At 37.7% G+C, this 21,959-nt stretch overlaps 1 protein-coding gene across 4 annotated transcripts in view; it reads left to right on the top strand.

The window, feature by feature from the left end:
- LOC108556251 (uncharacterized) overlaps positions 1 to 21,959 on the top strand; it is a 417,682-nt gene that overhangs the window by 261,861 nt on the left and 133,862 nt on the right. For all 4 annotated transcript variants that reach the window (XM_017912262.1, XM_017912261.1, XM_017912263.1 and 1 more), the window contains one exon: positions 19,760 to 19,907. In XM_017912262.1, coding sequence (XP_017767751.1) covers positions 19,760 to 19,907 — 148 coding nt within the window. The remainder of the gene's footprint in view (positions 1 to 19,759; positions 19,908 to 21,959) is intronic.

The following is a 21,959-nucleotide window of genomic DNA, read 5'->3' as shown; positions in this document are numbered from 1 at the left end:
TTGTTATTTATTGCTCAACGAAATATTGACAGATTTATACCAGAAAATTTGTCAACTAGTACCCTTCTTTAGCCAAAAAATCGTCGAGCTCAAGGGGTTAATATAATATCAGAAGATGGAAGTTGAAACAGGGTGTCAATAATATAACCATGTGTTTATAGCGATTAATATAGATTTTATTAGAGATCTATTGCAAATAAGTATCGTAGAATGTATAGTTAGTTTCAAGGGTTACCAACACGCTGTGGCTCTTTAAGGCGCGAAGTATGAATTGAACACATTTCAAAAAGAACGTTCACGCTATAATAAGCTTTCATCCATAATAACAGTCATCCAGTATTAAAAGTGTAAGAAACCTCAACAGGGCTGACGTGAAATAAATTCTAATTAAAAGGAAAAAAAGGAAAAAATATTGGTAAGGAGACATGGCAAAGCAGTGTTCGAATAATCCCAAAGCGTGCGTGTTGAATTTAAATTTTGAGCTTAAGCGCGCGCTGGAAATGGTATATAAAATTTTGGAAACGCGTGGGAAGAAATATTCGAGAATTCGGGGGTAAATGGAACGTTTGTGGAATACTGCATAGGAACTGCAAATTTCTTTTTTTTTTTGCACATCGGCCCTTTGAAACGTTCTGTGTACTGCATGTGAAATAATATACAGAATCTTGTGAACGTGGAAATGAAAATATTTAAAAAATTCCACGAAATAAATTCGAAATTTGTATATAGGATATTGGACGCGAAGGTATCTGTTAACAGATACAATGCAAAATGTATCGTTTAATTTTCTTCTGGCGAACAGACGGTAGGATTCAAAGGCGTCGCGAACTATAAATTTCTCCTTAGCTCTCAGAGAATACGTTCTCCTTGGTTTTCGGAAATCTGCATTCATTCGACGCCTTTTCCTTCGCATTAACATCGGGCCTCTTTCCGACCGCGTTTTATTCACGGTCGTTGCTGCATCGTCGTTACAGAATTTCGTAACAAGCAAACTTTACGACACACCCTGTGTGCCCGTTCCTCTCTCTTCGTCCCCCACCGTGCGCCACGGGGGTTTATTCTCTCTGTTATTCTTAAATTAGGGCGTTTCAGGAATAAATGCATGGAACTGGGACGGCGGTAGGTCGGGACAAAAATTTTATTCACGACGTCGCATGGCGAGAAGTAATTTTTTATATTTAACGTAAACTTTTTGCGTTCCACGTATCGCGGTCGGTTTTTTAATTAAATTAAGAGTTAATTGGATTTCGGTACTCGCCCACCTCTCACTTACATCTTGCTTTTATTCCGCTGATGCTTGGACAACGTGTAAGGGAGAAAATTAATGAAATCCCCGCGTACTGCTAGACGACGGAGGATCTCAAGATTTTTCCACTCGGTCCTTTTATCTCTTCTCCCAGTGCCAGTGGAAACGTTCACCAAATTAGTATCAGAATAATCGGAAGATAAACTCGTCGCGTGGAGATCGTGGTACTGGGACCTAAGAATTTTCCATATTTTCGTACGTTTATGGGAAAAATTTCTCGACACTGTCACGCGAAAGAGAGAAAGAGACTCGTGGATTAGGATTTTTCTGAATCAATCTCTGGAATCTGCTATTAGGCTTATTCCTAGTCTACCATCGATGACTTTGTAACGTAACTAATTAAACATACAGGGGTTTCAGACATTGCCCCTGTGACAAATCGTGACACACCAGTAGTACCAGCCAAGAATAGTCGGCCAGTAGTCCTAGACCTTTGAAACAGCCCTAATGAATCACTCAAACTGTAACTACCCCTAGGACCCATAATGCAATAATACCAATAATCCCACCATCAGCCAAAACTATTATAAATACCCAAATCCACAACGTAATAAAGCATTTTGAATTAGTCAAGTTTCTTCGTACCTTACGTTTATGCGCACCATGAGAAATTCGTAAATATTGGTAAAAATTGGCTCCGGATTTCTCTTTTCTTCGTTTCGATGAAAATGGCCCAAGTCATCGTCGTTACGTAATTTAAAATTTTCCCCTCACGCGGGTATTTCTCTTCTCGAATGTTTGAAAGTTGCTTGCGAGGCTCCTTTCTTGGTCTTTAAACTTCCTAACGAAAGAATATCGAAGATAGTTTTGCAAGTTTCCTCAATTTAGAATGTTCGCTGTACAAAAGAATTTCACGAGACTTTGAAACTTGGTGAAAACGGCGAAATTGTTCGGTATACTTGCTATAGGCTATGTACGTCTGTAATTCGTTACAGAAATGATAAATATACGCGATTGTTGGCGAATGTTGATCATTGAGGAATCCCAAACGTCCATTGAATTTTTAAAAACGATTTCTTATTCAACATCCGTTGATGGAAGCTCCGCCATCTTTTCACGGATCGCGCATCTCATTGGAAACGTGGCCGCGAGTTGAGGGATGTTTAACATATTCCAATAAAAATATTATCAATTGCCATTCAATGAGTTTCGAATGCTTACTTTTGTCCGCCATTGAACGAAAGGTTAGCGCAGTTTATGCAGTAATTTCATTTACCAAACGTTTGAACGCCATTAAAGGGAATAAACGGGGATGAAGTAAATGCCAGAGAAGACGACAAAGAATGGCGAGATTAATACCGAAGAACAGGGCAGATTCGATTTGATCTCTCCGTCATGTTTTCGAGGCGGAACACGAGCAACGGAAAAATAAGACGAGATTAAGCAGAAAGCGGAACATTTCGCGAAATTAAATTGGAATACGATTTTCTTGAGGAATATTATTCCCGGGGCGAAATAAAATTTTTATCTCGTTCTTGGTGAAATTCAATTCGAGGAATCGAAAAATTGTCGCGTTGAAGAAAATGATTCTTCGTCCTCGTCGAATAAAAGCAATTTCCTTGTTCCTTCGTTTCTTTTTACATCACAACGTTGACGAAGGTATAGTCACTTTAGCCGCTGATTTATCAATGGCCGAAATTGCATATGTCTTTTACAATTACACGATGGATACCACCGTGACAAGTTGCTATATCATGTTACTATTGGGATCACGTTTTAAACGTTCGAAGTCGATACGTAATGAATCTATAAAAATTAGGACACGTGCGATATTATTACGCGTAAAAATTATTATTATATAAACGTCGAATTTAATTTATTTTATACCTATCGCTGTACTGAAATATTATTTTCATTGCCCGTATGCGAAACGCGAAATGGTATCCTGGTAGCAGTACTCGTGGTAATAAAAATTAAACGGACATTTTTACCGGTAATTGTAAAAGGCGATATAGGTCAAAGATAAAATGCAATATTATTTCAAGCTCGAAACATCGAATATTTCAAAACGAAACATATGCAACTTACTTACTTTCATAATTACGGTAAAATTTTAATCAACGTTCTGAAAAAAAAAGAAAGAAGGAAAATAACTGAGAGAATGTTGAAACGTTTGAAAATTTCACAATTATTAGTGTGCCGGAAAGATCTGTCCGTTCCAGTTACAACAAATTGCAACAATTATGCGCATATTTATTTGACGCATATTTGATCTAGCACCTTCTGATTATTACTTGTTTCTGTCCTTATAAAATTTTTTGCAGGATAAATAATTCAAAAACGAAGATTTCAGATAAGCACTGGTTTAATTTTTTGCCTCTAGGGATAAGACAATTTTTAAAAATGGGATATTCAAATTTCCATGACGCTGGTAAAAAGTCATAAATAATGATGGCAATTATTATTCAATAAAGTTTATTCACGGTATAAAAAATTTATTAATATTACTATTATTATTTTATTCAAAAACAGACCGTAGTCGATTTACATAAAATTTCACGTATAAAAGAGAAGCAAACAAATTATACATAATATATCACCGAAGGGACGTGCTTATAAATGCTTTGTTCAGGAGGAATAGCTTTAATCGATAATCATCCGTAATTGTCTTTTGAAAGTTTGTAAAGACCCATAAAAAAATCTATACGATTATAAAGAGCGTTTGAGTCAGGAATAATACGATAAATTGGATTAATTAATCCATATGTAGATCTGGACATATGTATATGAAAACCTGCTCTAGATCTCGGTACACGTTCTGGCACATAGAAATCAATTTGCGTAAGAAGAGAGGAGCGATCAATGCGATTATTAATTAAATTAAAGATAAAACTATAGTCAGCTATTCTTCTTCGTGCAGACAATGTTTCCAGGTTGACAGTATTTAATATCGCTGAGTAAACATGATCAAAAATTGATATTGGGTTGTTTAGCTTATATGCACGAAACCTGAGAAATTTATGCTGCACTCTCTTGATCATGATTTCGTGATTGAAGCTTTTTGGAGACCGTATAATTGAAGCGTATTCCAGTGAGGGACGAACAAGGGTAGTATATAGCAATCTTACAGCGTGAATCGAATGAAAATCAGAGGAAAAACGTAGAACGAGATCGAGAATTCTTATTATTTTATATATTTTATATTCAATAGATATATAATATCTATTATCTATGTATATCTATATATTTAGAATATATAATATATATTATATATTTTAAAAACGGACAGAACTTTCCGGTACACCTAATATTTTTCGTTCTTTGCTGAAAATCACCGATTTTCAATTAATCGTGATTCAATTAATTTCCGTAGCGAATATAATAAGCAGAAACCATGAGCGTTCGATGGACATTGGTTAAAAGTCAGAGGGTCGTATCGAGATCGTTGAATAAAGTGGAAACGAGTGGCCGTATAATGGTCGTGTAAATCGAGTTTCGTATTCTCAAAAGCGGGCCGTGGCTAAATTGCCGATATTTCTATCCGGCCATTGCCGGCCACAATCCGGCAGTGACTTCGAAATCGCGTATCGTACAATTGCCACCAAATTCCGTGTTTAAGAGAGGGGCCAGGCTATATAGATTCGTAACGAGCGCATTCAAAGCGACGCTGGATTACCGTTTTGCTCGGGAGAAGGCAATTGTAGTAGCTCATTATGCTTAGATACAATCGGACGAGGGAAAGGTTCACGTCGGATGCGTGAAATTTCGAATATTAACCCTTTGTGCCCCATTTAATTCGTTAATGCATCCTTCCCTATCCCCGCGGATCACGCTTTGTTCTTACACCGAATTTTCCGCCATTTTTCTCCCTCCCTCCTCCCGCTCTTTCTCGCGCTTTTCTTTCAATTTCCTACGTGGCAGGAAAGGGGAAGTTCATCATTCGATGGAGCGAACTTTTTTCCCCCTGTGCAACGACGTTAAAACGTTTCGCAGGCCGTTGCTTTTATTTTCCCGCCGGTTTTAGTATTTTGCTAGGCTCAGGGGATGAGTCGGATAGGAAGTTCTTCGAGTGCGCGATGGATTTATGGCAGAAATGGACAGGTCCATGTATTTTTGTCGAATTTAGAAATTCTTCTGGCTTTCAATCGTGGACGGTTCGTTTAAACCCCATAGAAATTCTTTAAACGATCCTGACAACGTCGGAATTCTTATTAAAGGGAGAACCATTCGATTTAGAATTTTACAAAACCACGTGTTTCGCGAATCTGGAAATATAGCATCAAATTCGTTGCTCTTTTTTCGATAATCACGACATCATTTAAATCACTATCGGAAAATAAAAGCATACGTTACCGAGTATAGAAAATATTAAAAATTTCGAAAAATAACGAAAAATTCGATTTAATTTTCAGCGAAATTTTGCACACCATTGATAATGAAAACGTTTGTATTTCTTCGGCAAAGAAATAGCGTGGACAATATATTTTTCATCGAATCCAGGAATTATTACAAGTTTCAAACACAGGTGCTAACCGAGTAAGAAAATTCAATTTAATTCCCATTGAAATTTTTTTTTTTTTAAACGATTGTGGAAATGTTTGAACTACCATTGAAAGGAGAAACTTCGTACCTTCCATTAACCTCTCTTCTCTCTCGTTTTTCGATATGTCAATTCCAGCCTGCGTGGACGGATACACGGTGCGTAACCTTTCGAAAAATTTATCCAGCGGAAGCTTGATCGTTAATATTAACGATGGAACCGAGAGACAGGATACGGTTTAAAAACACTGTATCCTGGATTCTTCTTTGGTCCGACCGTTCGTGCAGATGCGTCCGCTGGTCCAGTGGTTCGTCCATGTGTTCGGTTCTCGAGGAGAAAAGAAGGCAACGATTCGTGAGCTGGGACTCTAATGCCGGACACGGTCGTTCCCACGAATTTGTATGCCTGTCCGCCGGCTGGAATTGCTTGTTTCGCCTTCGTTAATAATCACGTGCTTCTTTGACCTAATAATTGCGGAGGAACACCAGCGTTGCATCCTGCTTCGATGCGCGACCTTAATTTATATCGGTCGAATAATTAGCCGTACGCCTGACCAGCATTCCAGCTTTGTCGAATAATCACCTAATCTCGTCTGCTCTTCTCTTCTTTTAATTCGCGCGAATGACACGCGAAATTATCGTAAATCGATATTTTTATTCTCGTCGAATACGTTACGATTCATTTTTCAGAATGAAGTTATCGAAGCACCGAATTGAGGAATTAACACTTTGATTACGATAAAATTACCATTATTATAATATAATGATGAATTATTAAATAATATTGCCACATAAAAGAAAAAAAAAAATGGTGCAAATTATTAGTATCTTTTGTTCAAAATTCTCTATTTATTTACGTTGTTCAAATTTTCAAAAAATTGTTAGAATGAAACGAATATAAATTTAAAAAATTAGAATCACTGGTGACCACCATGACCTCACCGAGGAGACAAGCACTGGTCACTGATGACCACTATAGCAGTCAACATGTTAACCGCCCTCGTATTCCTGTAGTTTGCAGCACAGGGTTTTAATCCATTGAAATAAATAAATAAATTTTAGATCGCTACCGTGGATTTCGATTTCCAAGTTTCTCCGAATAGTCGAAGTATTTTTATATGGCACGCTTAAGGGGCCACGATAAAATAATATAAGGAGGGAAGAAATGGTGCAAATTATTAATGTCTTCTGTTAAAAATTCTTTATTTATTTACGTTGTTCAAATTTTGAAAGAATGATTAGAATGAAACAAATATAAATTTAAAAAATTAGTATCGCTGCTGGACACTGGTGACTACAGTGTTATTCAACGTGTTAAACAAAGATTTCTTTATTTTTTTTTCACTTTACTTTTTAATTAAACACGTGTCTTTGTCACGCTTGTAAGGATACTAGGAAAAGATCAATTATCGCGAAATTGGGGAGACAATGAGGATCGACGAGCGAAATTGAATCAAGTAGAAATTCGAGGATTAAAGATATTTATAATATTCGAATCTTACCGAGATAAAAATTTAGCAGAAATTTGTGAAATTAGGTACATAGCATCTTTAGTTGTCAATTTTCGCGTTTATACAAGAAATCTTCAGAAGAACACGTTATTGGGGAGACAAGCGGCGGTAATTGATGACCAACATGGCGGTCAACATATTAAACAGAGATTCCTTTATTTTTCTTTATTCTACTTTTCCAATTAGATACGTGTCTTTGTCACGCTTGTAAGGATACTAGGAAAAGATCAATTATCGCGAGATTAAGGAGACAATGAGGATCGACGAGCGAAATTGAATCAAGTAGAAATTCGAGGATTAAAGATATTTATAATATTCGAATCTTACCGAGATAAAAATTTAGCAGAGATTTGTGAAATTAGGTACATAGCATCTTTAGTTGTCAATTTTCGCGTTTATACAAGAAATCTTCAGAAGAACACGTTATTGGGGAGACAAGCGGCGGTAATTGATGACCAACATGGCGGTCAACATATTAAACAGAGATTCCTTTATTTTTCTTTATTCTACTTTTCCAATTAGATACGTGTCTTTGTCACGCTTGTAACGATAGTAGGAAAATATCAATTATCGCGAGATTAAGGAGACAATGAGGATCGACGAGCGAAATTGAATCAAGTAGAAATTCGAGGATTGAAGATATTTATAATATTTGAATCTTACCGATATAAAAATTTAGCAGAAATTTGTGAAATTAGGTAAATAGCATCTTTAGTTGTCAATTTTCGCGTTTATACAGAAAATTTCCAGAAGAACGCGTTATTGGGAGACAAATGTCGGTCATCGATGACTTTCGAATCTTACCGAGATAAAAATTTAGCAGAAATTTGTGAAATTAGGTACATAGCATCTTTAGTTGTCAATTTTCTCGTTTATACAAGAAATCTTCAGAAGAACACGTTATTGGGGAGACAAGCGGCGGTCATCGATGAACAACATGGCGGTCAACGTGTTAAGAGTTGCCCAAAATTTTCTTTATTCCACTCAATCCATCGTGGTTCTAAAAATGTCGTTTAAATTTCGAAGCTGTAAGCGAGGTGTATCGATATTTCCTGCCAGATATTGGTATTTTTATTTCCGCGGTAAAATTGAAATAAACCTCGACGCATTCGTGCCCGTTTCTTCTACCGAATTACACAACCTCTGGAAAATTCATCTCGCGTCTTTCGAGTGCATCTCTATGAAAATTTCACGAGTCGAAATTCGAAGCTTGCGACTCGTACAAAGAATTCCTTCGCGAATCTCGGATGACGTCGAACAGGCTGCGAATAAACTTCGCGGATCCGTCAGTTTCCGGATTAAACCGATATTCAGAGACTTGGAAATTGCGGGTGTAAATAAATAAATATACATGATTGGTCTAACCGACGGCGAGGAAAATGGGGCGTCTTGAAATCGTAGGAAGGAGAATTAACGAGATTGCGAAACTCGGAACGATAGTCCACGTGACGATACCTGAAATTATACAGCACCACCAGCGGCAGTCCACTCTTTGTTTTACTTCCTACATAAATTATGGATAATCTTCTTAGTTTCGTGCCTCCCTCGGGAACTTCCACTTCCGATGATCGCGGCGAAAGATTAAGTTTGAATTCGAGAATCCTGCGCGCCCGTCTCCTCGTAACACCGAGATCTTTAACTTCTTTCGTTTTCATCCTGCCGTGCTCATTTTCATACTATTTTCGAAACGGATCCGTCCCCCCTGTCTCCCCGCTTTAATTCCCCCGTTTCATATTCAACTTGAACGCCGGCTGAATAACGTTATAAAATTGGAGAACTTCCGTCGTACCGGCTCGTCTGCCTGCGCTGCTCGCGGAACACGAAATCGTAGCCCCGTTTTTGGTTGTAAGCGTAACAACAACCAGGAACGAATCGGATCTTCGCGGGCTTTGCGTATTGCTTGCATACGCGCTGGCTTCTGCGGATATTTAAATGAAGCTAAACTGCCGGTAAGAAGTTTGGATATCGTGTTTTCCCTCCTGCTCTACGTTTCTCTGTTTCTTGTTTCAAGATTCACCAACGATTTCATTCCGATTTTCATCGTTATTATTTATATAAATCTGCGTTCTCAGATTTTTCATTCGTTCGCGAGATTATTGGAGGTTAGGCTTGATGTTGAAAAAGGGGGATGTTGAAGAAAGACTGTGGGGGGTCCTCCCCCATGGCCTTTGATGTCAGCTGGTCACAGGTATCCCCGTGGTTGGCGTATCTGGAAGGGACGTTAGGAAAAGGAAGGGATGCGTTTCGTCCCGGGCCTGCTAGCGGACTCATCAGTAAGGCTTGCTTAGCAGGCCCTTGCCTTAGACACTGGGGATACTATTGGAAAGACGGGAAGTCATATATATAGGAAACTGGGAGTTTCCCAAAAAAGACAGTCCTTGAAGGCAGAATCCTTATAGTGGCGAGGGCGAGAATGATGGTCGCTACAAGACCAATTTGAAATATCGAAATGAACAATTCCTTCAGGAAGAGTATTTTCTAAGGAATAAGAAATTCCTGTATCACTTTGTTGAGAAATAATGAAATTGTTTTCAAAAATAAATCGGAGTATGTGAAAATGAAACTGATAAACCATGTTCAAGCATACTCGTGTTTGATTTCACGAATTTTTGTTATAAATAATTTTTTGATGTTATACTGAATGGAATTGTACGTGCAGGTGTTCCGAGTCATTGATTGATTTCATTAATTTATGGGATGAAAAGTTTAGGGCATGAGAATTGGAAAGACAAGGTGTCAAGTAGTAGCGGTCCGTATGTGGTCAGACAAGTGTCAAAGCGGTTTTAGAAGTAACTTTTCATAGCTGTTATGCAAAGGTTCTTCCTGAAACAATTATGGAAAACTAAAGTGATGTTGCAAATGTTATAACGAACAAAGTTTTTATCTGTATCGATTCTACGTTGCTTTATTTCGTCATTTGATCAACTGTATGTTATATTGTAATAGTTTGTCGAATAATTAAAGAGTTGGTATTAAATTACACGGAATGGTACAGTGGGTCAGTAATTACATTATTGTACTGCACTAAGCTGTCACGTCTCCGATCAAACGTAATTAAAGTCTGGACCCGTCCTGTCCAAAGTCGAATCAGCAAGTGAGCTCCAGCTCCGATGCCATAACTTTTATGTAGCCCATAAAGATTGACCAAAAAGTTCCGATTTTTTCCGATTCCGATAATAATTAATTTTCTCCAGTAATATTCGATTATTTATTAATTCTCTCGCTTTATTTACAATTAAATGTTCTAAACGGTTCATTAATAATTTTGTAATATTGTAACTTTAATTTGTCGTTTTTTAAAAATTATAGCGTCATTTACATTCCCATATTATTTTATAATATCCACTTTCGTTTGAACATTCATTTTATTTTTTAACGCGAATTAATTTTTTTTAACTGAATTAATTTTTTAAAAATTTGTTAATAAATATCACCCATTTGCACGCAAATAGAACCCATATATGAATATATTTACGCTACTTAGCAGGGTATCAGAATTCGATACAGAATCGAAAGAAAGCCGATAAAGAAGCGATATTTTAAAATCTACTGGAACCGTAACTGAAACCGATATCTTCACTGACTTTGATTCTTTATAACGGTTGTAGAAAATAACAGTTCTTTGAAACTGTCCCTAGACTCAGAATCGATATAACAGCTTTCACCCCCTGGTTCAAGCACGTCATTTGTGCATGTACTATTTTAACAGTTATCTCGAAGAGACCTCGTCCACGTAATACGTATATATCCTCAAATATCATTTTCTTAATTCTTTATTTAATTCCCAATACGTTTAACATATATTTCAATAATGTCATCGTACTATATCCAAACAAACGCGGCCAATTTAATAAAATATATATAAAATACTCGCCATTTATTTTGTTTATCGACAGGTTACTCTAATCTATAAAATATTTAATTTTTCGTTCGTTTTCGACGGAGGCGAATAAGATATTAAATGGAAGGGGATAATTTGTGCCCATAAATATTCCATGCACATATGTTTATTATTTAAGATACATACACGTGCATATCTCTTCAACGGGAATTTTTGAAAAAATTTGGATAAATAATCGTTACGTAAGTAAATAATTTTCCCGATATTTCCGGTTTCGAAGAAATTCGAAAATGTTTACCAAAACGTACGTATCAATTTAAAGTTGGGCATAATTTTATTTCGCAAGGATCGTGCCACGTCTCTTGATACATTGGCCAAAGCGTATTCGCAGGTGTTCACTGTTGGGAAATTCCATCAAAGTTTCGGAATCGGATTCTTGCCCCGGCGTGAATCGACAACGTTCAAATTTCTAATTACACTTTTGTTTGCAGTGGACGAGAATCTCGTTCCACTGTCGACGTTGTTCATGCCGTAATTCGTCGAAAAGTGCACGAACTATACGCCCCAATCGAGATGCCTTTGCTGAAATTAGGCGTCGAAAAATCCCCATGCAATTTCGTGTTTGCTGTTCAAGCACACCTCGATATTTTCCTACCAAATACTCGCGAATTTATGGGTCAGTAAGCACCTGTATGTATTTATTAAACCGTTTAATCCCATTTATTATCACCATTAATATTAAGTCCATTAATCATCAATTTCCGAGGAAATATTTCATCAGATTTCCAAATTTTCGTGCAATATTTTCTCAATTTACTCTTTGCACAGTTTCATAATTTCTTTTATGTTGCTATAATTGCTGAAATCAGCTGTCACTTGCGCTTCGTCTTATCGCGATTTAATTCCCGGAATGAACGAAGCTTTTTTCCACGAGAGAGATCACACTCGGCTGTACAGTCAATTTCGAAGGTGGAGTGGTATGAAGACATTAGGTTCTCTTGTCGGTAAAGGGAGAAGGTATCGTAAAAGAGTCGATAGCTGGTCGCAAATGCGAATCAATATGCGGAAATGATAGCCCTTATCTCGCACTCGTCACGAGCATTCCTAGCGCCTTTCGTATTCCACATTTACCATTGGCTACTTAGCTTTCAAGCTTCGTAAACACTTGCTCTCGCCTTTTCGAAAATGCGTCGCTAAAATGCCTCTCACGAAACGTCAAAGGATTACAGCGAACAAATAAATACGTGGAAATAAAATTAAAAAAGAAAAGGAAGTAGCTTTATCTCGGCGAGACAAAGGTCGCGGATGGCCACGTAAATAATGGAAAGCAACGATACGACGTCCAGGAAAATTTTCCAGGGAAACACAGCACGGTAATTGCGACGAATGGAACGGTTGAATTTTAAAATAGAAATATCGCGAGTGGGCGTGCATCGATTCGTTTTTATTTCCCGACGATCATCGAGGAAAACGCGACATTATACATTTTACGTCGTGTTTGTATCGCGTTGGCGGAATCGCGGTAATTTTCCTGGCACGCCGATTCACCGGGTCCGAATAAAAATTTCCGCTCGCTACACGCGCCGCGTAGCGTCGCGATTTATCTCGCGCATGGCGATTTAAAAGCGTGCGTATGGCGACAACATTAACGCGAGGAAAAGGAGAGAAAAAAAAAAAATAAAAAATAAAACACGGCAACAACGACGCCGGGGAGCGTATCGGCAACGGCAACAACAATACGGCCACGCACTTTTATTCAATGCTTTCGAGCTTTCCACGCGTCTAGCCGGAAGTAATGGAAATTTAGTGAACGCCGCACGGCGGTGGGACAACGAAACGAAACGGAACGTAAACCAAAAATAAAACTGTAACTATGGGTGTTCGAGATGCCCGAAAATATTACGTTCGAATTTTCGAGTTCGATTTTACCGCCATGTACAAGCGTCCTCGCGTGAAATTGGCCACCGGAAACGCGCGAACCTCCACAACCAGTATCATCCAGAAACCGCGAGATTTCCTGCCTCACCTGTTCCCTTTATTTATTTACTCGTTCTTCTTATTTTATTTCGCCGATTTTTCGGCTCACTTTTATCTTCTCGACTTTTCGTGTCTTCCGTTGCAGTATCAGCTTTTTCGCTAGTTTTGGGGACCAGTTTTTTAACGAGCAGCTACGAGTCGTTTGCACGGGAATATCGTTCGCGTTAAGTGTAGCATTGAATTTAACGTGGCCGAAAAATGTTGCCCCGTTCGTCGAAAGCGTTTGCGGAACGCATCGAGAGCTTTCGTCGCGATTCTCGTGGTCGGAATCTGGTCAACTTGTAATGGAGAAATGGAAACCTTTATAAAGCGCACCTAGGTTTTCAGCGTCGCTTTGTTGCTTGACATTTCACGACGATTGAATATCTTACGAGTATTTAACTAATTTCACTTTGATACGTTGTTTGGCCTTTTCTCCAGCTCCTTTTCGAGCTCTGAATTTCCGTTTTCAATCCTCAATGGACGAACGAGAATGGGAAGAAAGGGGAGAACATTTGGAATCTTGAATGAAAGAAAATAAAATAATTCTGATTATCGTTATGAATGTTAACATCTCGCTGGGGATTCGAAATTCTCGAGGCTTTCGAAATTTTGCCAAGAAAAAATATGTCATCCTTCTTCCAATGATTTTTCAAGCTTTCTTTTTTGAAATAAAATATTCTTCCGGTAGATAAAAATTATCGCTTCGAGTTCTGGAAATATTGCAAATTTTCGGATTCCAATTTTAAAAAATTTCAAAACTCAGTTCCCTAGTTATATTTAACACTTTGATTGCCACGAATTTTTTATATGGCACGCTCAGGGGGGCACAATAAAATTTCCAATTTATTCTTAGAATATAATAGCGAATTATCAAATAATATAGCAAGGAAAAAACAGTGAGGCAAGTTATTAATGTCTTCTTTTCAAAGTTCTCTATTTATTTACGTTGTTGAAATTTTCAAAGAATGGTTAGAATGAAACAAATATAAATTTAAAAAATTAGTATCGTCAGACACTGGTGACCACCATGGCCACATTGAGGAGACAAGCGCGGGTCACTGATATCCACCGTGTGGTTCAACGTGTTAATAGCGAGCTTTCTGTGCTATACGTCGAATTCTAAATAAGCACGCGTTGGCCACGCTATCATCGTCGACCGTCAAATGACTAATGACTCAATAACGACAGTATTGGCTCGGGAAGATAAAAGTGATTACCTGTTGCGGGGTTTCGCAAATGCACGTGTATACGTAAGTAAAATTTAGCCGATGGCATCGAAAGAGTTTTATTAACACTAGGTTTACGGGTGCTATCTGTATACCTATTTTTAAGGACACCTGTCAAATTGACAGGTAAAGGAAACCACGTGCTTTTTCTAACGATTAATTTAATTTAAAAACAATTATATATTATATTAACAGTATTAACCCCTTGCACTCGAGAGTCGACTCTCAGTCACCATTTAATCAAATTCTAGAGATCATTGTTAATTAATATCTCGAATTTAAAATTGTCTAACGAATATCGAGGTGAAATAATTCTATATCTTATAATTAATTTGCACTTCTTAGTTACCGTTTTAAAAATATTGTCGACTCTATGGCAAGAAGTTTTCGAATTACTATGTTTCTGTAACGAAAAGATCGGCGAGTGCAAAGGCTTAATATAAGTCAACTAAATCTGTTACTATCGTATAATTGGTGCAACTCTTCCGTCAAATTGACGGATTCAATAATTAATAAAGAAATTAATAAATTTATAATCTTCAATTGTTTGGTACATCAGCTATTAAATATAATTACTGGATACTATTCGAAATCGCGATCTGGCTAACTTCAGCCTTGGAATGACCACGAAAATTCTTATTATTTATGCTAATTAGAGAAGGGTCACGGTACGGGACTAATTAGACGCACCTCCAATTTCCCTTGACTGAACGTGTTCGCTAGTAATTACTCTGACATCAATCAAGCCAATATTAAGGGGTGGTTGCATGTGCCGCGATAATATATATCATTACAGGATATACTACGCGATATATTCCGATGTTGTTATTGTTCATTAATATACTCTGCAAAAAACTGTCATAAACCTCGTATCGTAATTCGGTATTTTCATTTCCTCGCGCGACTCTAATCTGCATATCCGGATAATTTTTACGGCAAAGTAATTTTAGTTTAATACAGCAATTTCGCCGGAATAGAATTTGTAATTCTCGATTACAAATATCCCTTATTGAATCCCGATGTGTCTGAGATACGATGCGATTTTAAATTTATGCTAATTTTGGTGAAATTACTACGGGAATAATTACGCCAACGAAACCTGCTTAATTTTATTAAAATACGCGCAATCTTTTGTTACTAAACCAAATGTAAATATTCCTTTCGAACAGAATCATTGTATGAAAAATTGGACAAATTTTACGTTATTAATACCTTTTTCAAGAGTAACCAGATCCAAGAAATATTATAAAAAAAATTTTGTAAAATTAGGACAGAGAAGAAAATAGAAAAAATAAAATAGATGTCCCATGGACTATCCCATGAGAATTGTACAATAATATTTCCCCATGTTTTCCTGAAAAAGAGAAACAAAGGAATTGCGCAGGATACAAAGAGGAAATCTCGAATATGGAAGGTTCGAATGGCGAAGTTCGCAAGTATTTGTTCGCCACAGATTATCAAGTGGTCATCGATACCGAATCGTGGAAAATGCCGGGCCACGGCGTATTAAAGTACCGTGAACGATAAATATGGACACTTATATGAGGTCGGGGCAAATATTGAAGCAAACGTCGAAATTAGCCAGCGACGTCGCGATCGGTGTTTATCGGCAAGGAATTGCCGTATCGCTGGCAATTTTTGAAACAGAACCGCGCGAGTACGTCGATTTTTCCCGTCTTTTCATCGCGAGGAAAATCGACGAGACCCGGCAAATTACGCTCGTGGACTTTTCACGCGAATCCACTAACGATTTGCACAAGCGACGTTTCGATTTTATGAATCTCAGCAACGCGATCTCTCGATATTTCGATGCCGGTCAGGACCCACGACACGCGTTTATTCAACCACCGTTTTATACGTTCTAGTGCATTACCTTTTTGTTTAATGTAATTCATAATTCAACCGTGCCATTTGCTGAATGGTAATGCCATCGAGCGCGTGGCTTTTCAGCGAAATTTGTTCCCAGCCGAATGTTTCTAATTGTGAAACGCGATATTGGTCGATCGCTACTCACCGTGTAGCAATGATCAAAAGACTTGGCGATTTCTAAATAAATATTCTCTCTCTCTCTTCGTGTACAATCGAGTATTCTGCTAATGACTTTTGTTCAGAGTTTATACTGTTTGGACGCGTAAACATCCCTTACGAATGAAATGCATTATAAAAAGCACGCGACGATTATTGTCGTTCATTTATGTCGGATTGGAATGAGTATGGCCTTGAAGAAGTGTCAGGAGTGTTTGAACTTAGAACAAAGATGACCACCAGACGAATGGAAGTTAGTTTATGACTGCAGCATGTGTTTGAAGTACCTGGTCCACCTGGTCCACAGGCTATGGGGAAAGAGGCATGATTGGGAAAGAAAGCTTGAGTGTGAAAAAGGGATAGAATAAATGGTTTAAACAAGGATACAAGAACGCAGGTGAGTCAGTGTGCCTGTCAGAGTGTGTAAGCAGTTCAAGTCAGTCTAACAGCTCAGTCTAAGAGAATCCATCAGTCAGTCGAAGAATTCCAAAGTCTAAGACAGACAAAGACAGCGTGTCAAAGTCTAAAGTCAGTTTATAAGAGTCAGTTTAACCCTTTGTATGTCACGCTAGAGGTGACAATACTAATTTGCTCTAAAACTCGCATATCAATTTATAATAATAAAAATAAATGAAATAAATATAACGCATTGAATTCTACCACTGTAAATTACTTCAATTTATTTAGCTAAAAATAAATACAAGTTGACATCCAACAATTTTGGAAATAAATCGAGTGCAAAGGGTTAAGGAAGATCAGTTAGCGAATCTCTTTTGTTTCATAGCCAGCCGTCATCATTCTACTTATAAGCTTATTTTATTCTATTAAGAAGCCAATAATACTATCTCAAGTCAGTCCATTCAAAATTCGGTCCTACATATAGGAATCCTAGTAACTTTTACAGAAAAAGATAACTCACAGTTTATGGGAGAAACCATAGCGTATCGAACGCTTCCGCGATTCGTAATCGATTTTGAACGAAAAAAATAACGACATTGTAATCTATAAACCAGCATCGATCCTCGAATAATTCTGGAATAAAAATGGGGATAAAGAGAGGCAGGGATAATATTCATGGAGAATGGCGGCGGACAAAAATCGTGGTAGCGAAAACATTAAGCGATGGAAGCAGCCCGTAATCGAGCTCTGATGCGATGAAAGGACGGCTGAAAAATATTTTTCCCAGTGATATCGGCGCTATGAATTGGCACACGTTGTCCAATTAACACGTGATCATCCGCGAGATTAACTCGATTCCATGGAAATCGGCGTCGCGCGACTGAGGGATGATACGCCCGCGCGTCGCGTTGTATTTAACGACGACGTGGCTAACGATCTCATTAGTTTTGTGGCGTATTATGCCGTGGTAGGTGAGAGACGAGCACGGCACGTCGAACGCCATGATTTTTAGAATGGAATCGCAAACGCGTTAATTAATTCGCCGGGTTTCTCGCGCGATACGACGAGCGTCGCGCGTCTTTCGACAATTTAAAGGACGCCTGCGAATCTCATTAAGTTACCGGCAGCTCGTGGGCAACTTGTTATACGCCGGGAAACACGATGGTTTCTCGTCGAACCTTGACGAAGCTGTCTCCAATTGTGTGTTACGACTCCGACTGGGAAAAATGCCGCTGGTTTAATATTCATTTCGATCGTGTCTGGATCGAATGTTGCCAGGTATTCAAATGGCCTGTCTGTTTGATTATGGGCATTTACTTTGCCGTGATTGGAGATCGTGCCTACGAATGACGGGATAAAGTACATGGCGGTGCGAGAGACGGAGTTTATAACCATGCTACGACGATCAGATTTTTCGCGTTCGGTGAGAAATATCGGAATTCTTCTAATCGGTGTCTGCATATTTATTATTTAACCCTTTGCACTCGAGAGGCGTCTCTCAGTCGCCATTTAATCAGATTCTAAAGATGGATATTAATTAATACATCATATTTAGAATTACCCAACGACGCGTGCAATATCGAAGTAAAATGATTCTACATCTTAAATTGCATACGATTTCTTATTTATCGTTTTAAAAATATCGGCGACCTTATGGCAGAAAGTCTTCAAATTATTATTTTCCTGTAACGAAAAAATCGTCGAGTGCAAAGGGTTAATAAATTTATTATTGTTACCGTTTTATTGTAATCCGATAAATTTCGGATTAGTTATAATTGCTGATTTTTATTATTAGGTAAATCTATTACCATGACTGTTTTATTATAATACAAGAAATTTGGAGTAACAAATGAATCTTCGAATACTAAGAAATTCCTCCACCCCTGCAAATTAGTCATAACTACCGATTTTTATTATTAGATAAATCTATTACCATAACTGTTTTATTATAATACCATAAATTCTAAATAACAAAAGAATCTTCAAAAAATTCTTCCACCCCTTCAGATTAATTATAACTACCGATTTTTATTATTAATTACGTCTATTACCATTATTGTTTTATTATAATACGATAAATTCTGAATAACAAGTGAATCTTCGAATACCAAAAAATTCCTCCACCCCTTCAGCTTAGTTATAACTACCGATTTTTATTATTAAATAAACCTATTGGCATTACTCTTTTATCATAATACGATAAATTTCGAGTAGCAGATGAATCTTCGAATATCAAAAAATTCCTCCACCCCTTGAGATTAGTCATAACTACTCAGTAAAACCCCTCTGTTTCCTATATATAGAATTTTCCAACATTGCAATAGTATCCCCGCCTTAGACTAGGTATCCTTAGTGATGATTCCACTAGCAGGCCTAGAACGAAACGCATCCCTTGCTTTTCATTTCGTCCCTTCTAGCACCACCATCACGGTGAGGATACTTGCCGCAACCGACAATGGTAATCTTGAAATTAAAAGTCTTGAAATTAAAATTAAAATCTATTCCGAATATAGAATCAATCGAATCAATGTACGGAAAGCTCAAATATTTCTCTGTCTTTGTAACCACGATGACGACCGTCATAACTAACGGAGTTACGTATACCAAAACGAAAATTTCTTCGTATTCCTTGTACTATTTTTCCTCGCTATCCTTCATTTTTCCACGCTTGGAATCGATTTATCCAGCAATTCGTGTATCACCGTATCACCGTATCCGAAATCGGAAAGACTAAAGGACCACGCGCGGACCGATAAAAAGTCTCGCGAAGATGGTCTAAATCCGAGAACAAATGTCATAAAATCGTCCACGTGGCCATGTGACACGAGAACCGGCCTTCGGTACGTTCCATTAAGGGGAAGGCCAATAAAACGACTGTATCACTTTTCGTTGCATCGTCACTCAAATCACGTTCGACGATAAACCGGTATCCGGTTACATTCTTCTGTTCCAGGCGATGAAGATGAGCAAAGTGGGCAACCAGACCAATTCGCAGGACCCACAGGCGGTGAATTCCCGGGTTTTCGTCGGGAATCTAAACACGTTTCAGTGCAGCAAGACCGATGTGGAGCGAATGTTTCAGCGTTACGGCCGTCTGGCAGGTAGGTTTCTTCCGGTGAAATCACATAAACGAAAGCCGGGATCAGCTTTGGCCTCTGACATTTTAGAGATTCTTTCGCGTCCGTCACACGTCAGATTTCTGACGACGAAGGATCGTTTGCACCCATGGGGCCGAACGTTTCGAATAATTGCGAGAGACAGCGCTCAAACGATTTCCAAATTTCGTTGATTATTTTAGAGTAATTTTATTACTCGTCACATTTTTCAACGCGAAGTGTCTTCTGGGTTAGAAAGTACAGAAAAGTATCAATTAATAAATTGGTGCATGGGTGAATAGTAATTGAGCAACGAACAACGTGAAATCTATTAAAATTATGTAATACACTCTCTTCTACAAAATTCTACATTATTTTCATTTATCATATGGTAAATGACGTAAATACTAAATACCAAACATTATTTAGAAGAATGAAATAATTACGAATTTATTTTAGCAATTTTTACAATTTAATTTTACGATTTTAATTTACAAATCAAATTCATGTGTTGCAACTTGAACCCGTAATATTTGCATATATTAAAAATCGTATCGTTTAAAATTTTGAATTCTATCCTAAAAAGAGGAAGCACATTGTAATCATCCCTTATAAAAATTTAAGAATTTCTTCGTTCAAATGACGTTAGCCACGGTAAGGTACCAAATTGCAGTTTTCTCGGAAAAAATTCTATAGAGGTCTTTAATCGATGTTATCTGGAATTAAAAGGCAGACATAAAATAAGGAGTAGCTTGTTTGTGGGATTCGCTCGGGATCATCGATTTCAGAGTAAAGTCGGAAAGCTCAGGGTAGTTACAAACTGGCCGAAGTTGAGGAGATTCAAAGATCGGGTCGGATAACAGGAAAGACTCGCGCTGTTATCCGGTATAAAAACGTGGAAGCTCGGTTCGGCCGGAGAAAAATAGCGAGTTGGAAATAGGATTTTCTCGATACGCCCCGTCCTCGGTAACCCAATTTGTGCCGTGATAGCTCCTTGACCTTCGATATCCCGATTGGATATCCGTCTCTAGTTTCACGAACCCCGACGACTCCGTTGCTTTCACTGTAACGCTAACTTCGTTTGGAAAACGTACTTTATTGCTACCAACTAAATCCGCCGTTGGAAAAAAACCATAATAAATTGAAGTCACGAAGACCGAGACCCTTGTTAAATCTCGTTTTAACTCTGAACCGGTAATTTTGACCCATAGAAATATAGAAAATTATTAGACTCGTGTCTCGCAATTTTTATGCAAATTTTATTCAGTGTATTTTACAGGTGAAAACGAAGTCAAAACTCCGTATAATAAGAGTCTCCTTAAATTAGTCAAAATTACTATTTCTGGATTTATTATTTTTTCATTTATATAGAATGTAATTCACAGAGAGTAATAAGTAGAATTTTATTCCTTCGTAGTTTTATTTAATTTCTTGTAAAAGGAATTAAAAATGACGGATATCACGAATATTATGTATATTCGTATTCTTCGCGTTTCATACTTTTGTTACAGCTTTCTGATAAAGCATTTATGGATTCCCTGTTACACGTCATTTTATATTTATTTCTACCCGAACCGCACACTGACGAAATTTTACACGGAAAAATGTGGGGCACTTTGTGTAAAGTCTATGAAATATTTTATCGCAAAGCTGATAGAATTCCTGAGCAATTTTGTTACACAGCTTTTATGGTAAATTCGTTTGTTAGGGGAAACGAAGGAATTACATTTATATCTATTTTTTCGTAGCAACGAAATTCGGTACGCATTGTCCGAAGTCATTTCATTGGCGATTTTTTGCAACCGTAAAGTTAAAACGCGTACCGCGATTTGACGAACGGGAACAGGATCGTATTTCGTTAGTAAAAGTATCACACTTTTACTACTGGCGCAAGTTCCGTGAAACTCGGTCCTACTTATACGAATTTCGAGTTTCTCGGAGTCTGTTGCGTACAGCTGTCACTGCTACGCGATACGATCTGTGTTTGGTGTTTCTGAAGCAAGGAAAATTAAAGCGCAGTCTATGACAGTTTCCTTCGTACTCGCGTAATACCTCTCA

Source organism: Eufriesea mexicana, unplaced genomic scaffold, assembly GCF_001483705.2.
Source record: "Eufriesea mexicana isolate 0111107269 unplaced genomic scaffold, ASM148370v2 scaffold377, whole genome shotgun sequence".
NCBI lineage: Eukaryota > Metazoa > Arthropoda > Insecta > Hymenoptera > Apidae > Eufriesea > Eufriesea mexicana.
The sequence above is the reverse complement of the archived record's forward strand: the minus strand, read 5'-3'. Positions and strand labels throughout refer to the sequence as shown.